The sequence below is a fragment of the Stomoxys calcitrans genome, chromosome 3 (assembly GCF_963082655.1).
Source record: "Stomoxys calcitrans chromosome 3, idStoCalc2.1, whole genome shotgun sequence".
NCBI classification, from domain to species: domain Eukaryota; kingdom Metazoa; phylum Arthropoda; class Insecta; order Diptera; family Muscidae; genus Stomoxys; species Stomoxys calcitrans.
In genome coordinates, this window is record NC_081554.1 from 149,798,488 (window position 1) to 149,808,004 (window position 9,517).

The 9,517-nt window shown below is 40.4% G+C and overlaps 1 protein-coding gene across 10 annotated transcripts in view; it reads left to right on the forward strand.

Moving 5' to 3' along the window:
* LOC106085365 (probable phospholipid-transporting ATPase IA) overlaps nucleotides 1-3,946 on the forward strand; it is a 98,478-nt gene extending 94,532 nt beyond the window's left edge. For all 10 annotated transcript variants that reach the window (XM_013249582.2, XM_059364708.1, XM_013249584.2 and 7 more), the window contains one exon: nucleotides 195-3,946. In XM_013249582.2, the coding sequence (XP_013105036.2) occupies nucleotides 208-3,765 (3,558 nt within the window). In that variant the 5' untranslated portion in view covers nucleotides 195-207 and the 3' untranslated portion in view covers nucleotides 3,766-3,946. The remainder of the gene's footprint in view (nucleotides 1-194) is intronic.
* The last annotated feature ends 5,571 nt before the right edge of the window (nucleotides 3,947-9,517 follow it).

A 9,517-nucleotide genomic window follows, 5' to 3' on the forward strand; every position in this document is an offset into this window, starting at 1 on the left:
ATATATCTTAGAAAGCCATTACAATTCGTTTCGTTGTTTTATCATTCAACTCTATGGTATTTCCTTATGAAAAGCGTTTAGCTTTGGTTAACTATCCTATTCGTTTTCTTTTCTTTTTTGCAAAAACAAAAATCAATATTGCCATATTTAATACTAACTCATTGCTTTCTCTTTATTTGTTTATTCCCATACAGAAGCGATGTTATTATGGCCAACAACAACTACAATATATCGAACGGAAGCGGAAATACCAATTCAAATCATGAACGACGGCAACCTATACAACTGTGGTGGGGTCAACGTTTATGGCAAGAACTACGCGGACGGATTCACATGCGTACACCGCCAGCCACAACGCCTGACGATGATATGAGAACACCACCCTCAGGGTCTGGGGGTGGTGGAGGCGGTGGCACAAACCTAGATGATTCGGAGAAACGTGTCATCTTCATCAATCGTCCCCAAATACAGAAATTCTGCAATAACCATATATCAACAGCTAAATATAGTTTTATAAGTTTCCTACCATCGTTCCTATTCGAACAATTTCGCCGCTACTCGAATTGTTTTTTCTTACTTATCGCACTGCTGCAACAAATCCCCGATGTCTCGCCGACGGGGAGATATACCACCCTTGTCCCATTGATATTCATATTGGCGGTGAGCGGGATCAAGGAGATTGTGGAGGATATCAAAAGGCACCGAGCCGACAATGAAATCAACCATCGCAGTGTGGAGAAACTAAAAGATGGCGTATGGATGACGGTTCGGTGGGAGCAATTGGCAGTGGGTGACATTGTTAAGATACCTAACAATACATTTTTCCCTGCCGATTTGATATTGTTGTCCTCCAGTGAACCGCAGGCCATGTGCTTCATTGAAACCTCCAACCTTGATGGGGAGACAAATTTGAAGATTCGTCAAGGTGTGCCGGCCACAGCACGTTTGTTGGAGACGCGAGATCTGGTGGAATTGGCCGGCGTAGTGGAGTGTGAGCTGCCCAATCGTTTGCTGTACGAATTTAATGGTGTCCTCAAAGAGCATGACAAACAGTCGGTCTCTTTGGGCCCCGATCAAATTTTGCAGCGAGGTGCTGTTTTGCGCAATACTTCGTGGATTTTCGGCATGGTCGTGTACACAGGGCACGATACTAAGCTGATGAAGAATTCGACGTCGGCTCCCCTAAAAAGGTCCACTGTGGATCGCCTTACCAATACTCAGATTTTAATGTTGTTCATGATATTATTGGTTCTGTGTCTAACCAGCGGTGTCTTCAACTTCATTTGGACCCGTAAATATTTCGTATCCGACTGGTATTTGGGTTTGGATGACTTTAAGAGCAAAAACTTCGGATACAATCTCCTGACATTCTTCATTCTGTTCAACAACCTCATACCCATCTCACTGCAAGTTACTCTGGAATTGGTTAGATTTTTGCAGGCCCAATTTATCAACTGTGACCTATCCATGTATCATGTGGAGTCAAATACCCCCGCTATGGCCCGCACATCTAATCTCAATGAAGAGTTGGGTATGGTTAAATATATATTCTCGGATAAAACCGGAACCTTGACCAGAAACGAGATGGTTTTCAAAAAGTGTTCTATAGTAAGTGAGATATACCCGACAGAGAACACCCCCGAGCAGAGTTTAGTTGTCCAACATTTATTGAGTAAGCATCAAAATGCAGCAATCATAAAGGAATTCCTGGTTCTACTCTCCGTTTGTCACACCGTCATACCGGAAAAAAATCCAGATGGTTCTATCACCTACCATGCTGCCAGTCCCGATGAACGGGCCCTGGTCGAGGGAGCCAAACAATATGGTTTTGTATTTGATACACGAACACCACACTATGTGGAAATCAATGCCTTGGGCACTCGAGAGCGTTATGAGATTTTAAATGTTTTGGAATTCACCTCCACACGCAAACGCATGTCTGTAATTTGTAAAACTCCAGAAGGCAAAATTAAACTTTACTGCAAGGGAGCCGATTCAGTGATTTATGAACGTTTAGCCCAAGATGGCAAATCGTTTAGCGACATTACCCTCAACCACTTGGAAGAGTTTGCGGCCGAGGGTTTACGCACATTGTGTTGTGCTGTGGCCACAATACGCCAAGATGTCTACGACGATTGGCAAACAACTTATCACAAGGCCTCGACTACGCTAAATGATCGCGAGAGAAAAATGGAAGAGGCAGCCAATTTGATTGAAAATAACCTCCATCTACTGGGGGCCACAGCTATCGAGGACAAACTGCAAGATGGGGTACCTGAAACAATAGCCTCTTTGCTAGAGGCCGGCATCTACATTTGGGTCTTGACTGGCGATAAACAAGAAACAGCTATTAACATCGGTCATTCCTGCCGTCTCATATCGACCTCTATGGACATTGTCATATTGAACGAAGAGAGTCTGGATGCCACGCGAGAAGTGATACATCGTCATTCCAGTGAGTTGCAAACTTCGATAAACAAGAACTGTAACGTAGCATTGATTATAGATGGTAAAACATTAAAATACGCCTTGAGTTGCGACCTGCGAAGGGAATTTCAAGAATTGTGTACCAGTTGTCGGGTGGTCGTGTGTTGTCGTGTCTCGCCCATACAAAAAGCCGAGGTGGTAGAACTGATAACAACTACAACTAAATCAGTTACGCTGGCCATTGGTGACGGAGCCAATGATGTGGCCATGATTCAGAAGGCCAATGTAGGCGTGGGTATATCCGGTGTTGAGGGCCTACAAGCTGCCTGTGCCTCCGACTATTCAATAGCCCAATTTCGTTATCTAAAGCGTCTGCTGCTGGTTCATGGTGCCTGGAACTATAGGCGTATTACTAAACTAATTTTGTATTCATTTTACAAAAATGTGTGTCTCTACGTCATAGAGCTATGGTTTGCCATCTATTCGGGCTGGTCGGGTCAGATATTATTCGAGCGCTGGACCATAGGTTTATACAATGTGGTATTTACAGCCTTACCACCCTTTGCCATTGGTATTTTTGAAAAGGTCTGTTCGGCAGAGACAATGCTAAAGTACCCTCTGCTATACAAGCCTTCACAGAATGCAAAATTATTCAATGTCCAAGTATTTTGGGTTTGGATCATAAATGCCCTCCTTCATTCAATCATACTCTTTTGGTTGCCCCTGGGGGCCATTGGTACTGAAACGTTATGGTCCTGCGGCAGAACCTCCGATTATCTGTTGCTAGGCAACCATGTCTACACGTACGTGGTGGTCACGGTCTGTTTGAAAGCTGGTCTTTCGACAAACTCCTGGACATGGTTAACCCACGCCTCCATATGGGGCTCTATAGGTTTATGGTTCATATTCATTTGCATCTATTCCAATTTCTGGCCTCTGCTGCCGGTAGCTGCCAATTTCTTGGGTATGGAAAGAATGATCTTCACCACACCGATATTCTGGTTTGGTCTCCTCTTGGTACCGATTACAACATTACTAGTCGATGTTATCTTTAAACTTGTACAAAATACCGTATTCAAATCGTTGACGGAGGCGGTTCGCGAATCTGAGATACGTAAACACGATCCCGATGATGTTATGAATGAGACGCGTTCATCGTTCACCGAAACAGCTCGTCTGTTGCGAAGCGTTTTCATAAGACGTGCCAATACGCGTGTCGACACAGATGTTGAACTGTCGCATGGCTATGCATTCTCTCAGGAAGAAGGTGGAGCAGTTTCACAATCGGTCATTATTCGTTCTTATGATACAAATTTACAAAAACCCAGTGGCAACTAGAATCGTAAGCAGTATTGGGCAAGACAAAGATTTTAAAATAATCACAAAACAAAAAATATACCAGCAAACAAACACCACCAAAAACAAATGTCAAAAGAACTCCCCATAAAATACCCCTTTAACAAAAAACGGTAGATTTTTTACTAAACAAGAGTCTATAAAGTACTCTATAATGTTTTTATTATGTTTTGTTCATTTTTTTCCTTTATTTTATGCCCGCTTGCTTGAGGGAAGCTAGGAATAATCAAAATCTGGATTTGTCAGTGAAAAGTAGGTTTTGTCGAATGTTTCTAATCGCAATTTCCTCTATTGAGACTGACAAATGTTTAAAAAGTTGAAATAACTTTGACGGCCAAAAACACTACTTCACGTGTGGCAACACAGAATGACGCTTATTTTCAAGCGTCAAAGTTGAAATTATTTTAACTTTTCCCGTTACTTTTGTGAAATTTGTGTGCAGAGTTGCATTTTTGCAATGGGGCGCTCAAAACCACTCAATGCGATAGAGGATAATGATAATTTGTAAGGAGCTGGAATTCCCGGGAAAGGCCGAGAAAGGAAAATCCCTATTCGCCATAGAAGAGATGGAAGCACGGAAAGGCAAGCCAACGTACACGGCAAATAGGCAGAGGCAGGGGATTTGCACTCTTTGCTACACATCTCACTTGCACTGAACAATAAGTCCATCTGAATTGGGCTATGTTAGGCTTGTTAAAGTTAAAAATTATACATTGCAAGGGTGAAGATTGTATAGTTAGCTGTTGCACCCCAAATCTTTGCAATACATCTGACTTGCACTGGATAATGGGCCCATCTGAATTGGACTATGTTAGGCTTGTTAAGTACTTCTATCTGCTAGATCTACCTTGATAGGAGTACATACTACATAAGCCTGTTCAACTTCATAAAAACATCTATTGTGAGTTGCCTTGTCAATAGCCTTAATTATCTTACAGCATGCAAAGAGTTTCAAATTATAATCGGAATATACATACGTTTGTATAACATTTTACAAAATGAGGAATGTTTTAGGTTCGAGTCCTGGCCAGAACATCAGAAATAATTTTCAGCGGTGGTTATCCTGTCAATATTAAGTGCGCTTGTAGCTGATTTGGATTACCAGTGCGAGGGTCTTGTATACGATTTCCACCAAAGGCTTTGGTCTGTCGCTAAAGTGGTAACACAATGTAATTTTTCCGAGTCCGTAAAGGACTTCCACTATTAACTAATCCAACCTATCTACTTACACACTAATGTTGTCGATATTGGCAAGTGTTTTTCTACCACATCTTATTTGTATGTAGAAATAAGCATAGATGTCTTTGGGCGGAAACCATTTTTACATTCCAATGAAAAGAAAAGATGACCTGGTGTTATTATGGCAAGGATGTTTTTTCCTCCTAGCAAATTAAATAAGAATAAAGGCCAAATGTACTTATAGCAATTTCCTACTCTTCCCTCCAAACGGTTGGCATAATTTATTTTTTTTTTATCAAAAATATAACTTGTAGAAAAATATAGCAAATGAAACTATCTAGGGACATAAAATATTCTTAAACAATAACAGTTATATTAAATACAAAGTTATGTATGTTGCATTATAATTTACAGTTTTTATTTTCCCTATTTTTTTTTGCCTTAAAAACTAATATAGGCGTGTTTTATTTCTAGCAAGCTTATGAATTGATATTGTATGGAGAAAAAATAGGGGCAGACAAATAAAGTATTCTAAAGCGCGTAAAACGAGAGCGCGATGGATGATTTATACCCATTTTTTTTCTAAATTACATATGCACTGCAAAAAATCCGTTATGAAAATGTCAAACTCATTTTTCGCAAGAAAACACTATTGCTACAAAAAGTCAAAATTTAGGTGGTGCGAAATAATAGGGACAGATAGCTAACTTGTTTGAAAAATGTAGAAAACTCATTAAAAGCTGTTACTCAAAATTAATAAAAAGCAGTTATTTGTTCGAAGAAATGTTAAAACACGAGTTTAGGTCCAACATTTTGTTTAAATGAATTTTTACTCGTAATCTAGGCTGGTATAGCCAGATCGACGCTCAGTGAACCCGTTTAAAGAAAAAAAAATATGCTTAATTTACTAAACTTGGGCCTCTATTAGAATCAGGCTGAATTGCTTGAACTAATGAAAATTCTGATAGATATAGCTATGAAAAGGATACCCAAACCAGAACTTGCGCCAGAAAATCGAAAATTGCAAGACGAAACATAGAGCGATCAGAACAAAATCTATTTGCATTGTCTAAATATCGAAGTTGTTACTTCAATTCTTCGAAATTCTTTAAAAGCCTAGTAATGTTCTCGTAAACATGCCGTAAATGTAGGAGAACGTGTCAGCTGTTTTGTTTTGCTTTATGAAAACGCATGCAAACGATTACCGAACGTCTGTCGACCGTAAACGGAGAATAGAATTGAGTGAAAACAAAATTTTACGTTCCGTTTTCGTGTCAGGTGATACAATTTGAAGTTTGAAGAAATTTCAAAACCAAAAATTAATGTTTAGAAAACTGCTATTCTCCTTTTCTATTTCTCTGTGACATTTATTACAATTTATTGTAAATAATAAGGCTCAATTGGGTAGCCCATCAGGAAAAGGTGGCCAGTCTGATCTCATGTGAAAAGTAAATGTTGTGAAAAAAGTGAGACATATGTGATCACAAGAAGAGAGTGGGAGTAAGCGCCAATACGGCGCTCTCGTATCCGCTAATCCATGTTATCACTATGTCGTGAAACTGAGGTCTATTCAGGAATTACACACACTCCTCCACGCACTTCGACCTCACTGTACTAGAACCCACGACCTTGAGGGACGCCATATACACATACTGATTTCGACCCGGCACACGATGATTATAAGCACCACATCAGTTAAAACTCTGAGCTCCAATTTGTTTGGTGTTCATCGTCACAACGAGAAGCTTAGCTGAGAGCTAGCGGGCGAGTCCACAGGTTGCGATAAGTGAAAGGTTTTGTATACGGAGTAGCTGCAATTGAAGTCGCGGACAATCAGCGGTATCGAAGGGAGAGTCTACGTGAGAGGCCAGGCGGCAACGTCTTCTCACGATCTGGATCCCGCCATAGGATTTTCGCCGTCCCACCGACTGTTTCGCTGTTTCACAATGTTGCATGCGCATTCGTCGCCCACTCCCTTATTTCAGACTGCGTCGACCCGAAAGGCTTCGGGTTAACCAAGTTTATTGACGGCACTCAAACGATGCAGATTTTGCCATCCTCAGAGAAGGCGTTAATCTCCTTCTTACACTGCAAGACTGTTCGTGACCTTACCGGCCTGGTTATTATTGCCCTTATGGCAATTTTACTGTCGGGAAAGGTGCGTTAGCACCACATCACTTCACGCATTTCGTGATCGCCCGGATCTACGCCTGCAGGACCGTTTCATGGTCAGGCAGTCTAAAACAGATCTCAGTCCCTGGGTTCTCAATGTAAACCCCCAGGCCCACTCTGTCCTCTAGCTTTGATTCATCCGTGTAACATGGCACTAGACTGTACCGATGGCAGCAGTGCCTCGCACTCGACTTCAAGGTTCATCTCTGGTATCCGATCGGAAACCTCTTCCCGGTGTGGTGGTGAGGGGATAACCACCGCTGAAAAATGTTTAACGTTTTCTCGCTGGCAGGATAGGCGGGCATGCTAACCTATGTACCACGGTGGCCCTCAACCGACCCTATTCATAGAGTAATCCAAACCCTTTTTTAACACAAGAACTCGTTTAGTGACTAAAAAGCTGTTAGAACACAATTTGGCTAGATTCGTAAATCAAAATCCTTTTTTGCAGTTTTTTGTTTAAAAACCAAAAGTGTCCCTACTATTTTTCACACGTTAAATTTTGGTGTAGTGTTAAAAATGGCAATCAAATAAAAAAACAGCACATGATTGACGTTTTCGTAACAGATTTTTTTTGCAATCTACGTGCTTTAAAAAAAATTGCTATAAACCATCGACTTACCTCTCATTTATGCGCTTTAGAATCCTTTATTTGTCTGTCTAGCAGCTGTAAACAAACTTTACCGGAGAAGCCTTAGAATCCTAAAAGCTGCGTAGTTAGTTAGTCATTATTGCTTGTCAGCTCAGCAGTACTATTGTATATGCCGCATATTTAAGCAAATTATTGAAGTTCAAATATCATATGTTTGCTATAACAGCAATCATATATATTTTTCTTCTTCAGCAGCAATTGTTTTAGTAAACTTTTTTGCTAATATCAGCAACAAATTTCGTTGAGATGAGCAGAACGTCTACCTTGCAAAATAAAACATGCCTATTAAATATATCCTTTATAGACATTTGTATACGTAACAATTATACAGGATAACAATTAAAACAAAAAGTAAACATTGCAGATATAATCTATAAAACATTTCCCTTTACCCTTATCATACTTTTCTCGAACATTAAACTTCTCAAAAACTATTTTTATTTTAGTTTCTGTTCTTTATCGTTCTCAAATATTTACGTCTAAAGGCTTGGTTATACTCTCGTAAACATACCGTATATGTAGGAAAACGTGGCAGCTGTTTAGTTTTGGCTTATGAATACACATACAAATGATTACCGAACGTCTGTCGACCTTAACCGGAAAATAGAATTCAGTAATTTCGTCTCGGCTGACAAAATTTGAAGTTTGAATAAATTAGAAAACTGCTTTTCTCCTATTTTATGATTTCTCTGTGGAATCTGTCACAATTTATTGTTAATAGTTTAGGTTTAGGTTGAATGGATTGCTCACAATGAAAAGGTGAGTTCACTCGGTGGCCAGCCTGACCTGTGGTGATAAGAAAATGAAAAAATTTCAAATATGTGATAAAAAGAAATTGCAAGAGTTGTGGGGGGGGTAAGCGCCAATACGGCGCCGTCGTATGCGCTAATCCATGTTAGCACTATGTCGTGAAACTGGAGTCTATTCAGGGATTCCATACATTCCGCCAAGAACTTCGAACTCACTGTCCTAGAAGCCACGACCTTGAGGCCTGTAAATCCCTTCCCAAAATTTCCTTTACGGCTTTCGTTAAGGCACAGAGCTCTGCCCGAAAAAAATACACTCGTCCGGCAGTCTCACCGAAGCACCGATATTTTATGTGTGGAAGTATGGCCCCAATCCAGCCCCTGCCTCCATCATAGAGCTATCTATAAATACCGAGGTATCATTCTCTTCAAACACAGGACTTGCGAGAAGCGAATCCCGAGAACACCCCATCCTTGACGAGTTCCCCTTATCACAAACCTTCTGACTACATTATCTCCGAAGTCCGCTTTGATAGCCCTGTCACGTAGCATAGAGTCACACAAGGAAAAACTAAGTTGGACCCCGTGCGGTTCTGGACGTCCCATTAAATCGACCCATTTCCTCGTTATTAAATGACCTCTCAATATTCAGGAAAACCGCCATCGCGCACTTCTTCAGTAGAAGAGACGTCTCGACTTGTCGCACCACTTCGTGGAGGGCCGTTGATTACGACCCACCCTTGAGGTATGCCTGAAGTTTTCGGACGTCATACCCTCCCTCACCATCAATTATTTTTTGTTAACAAAATTATTTCGTTTTTAATGTCCAATGCTACGTTTTATAATGAGCATAATAGCCTCTAAATTTACGATACATCTATTCTACATTTACGAGAGCATAACCAGGCCTTAACTTTTTATTTTCGTATAATTGTATGTGTGAAATTTAAATGATTTAATGTAATGTAAATTTATCAAAGTTTTA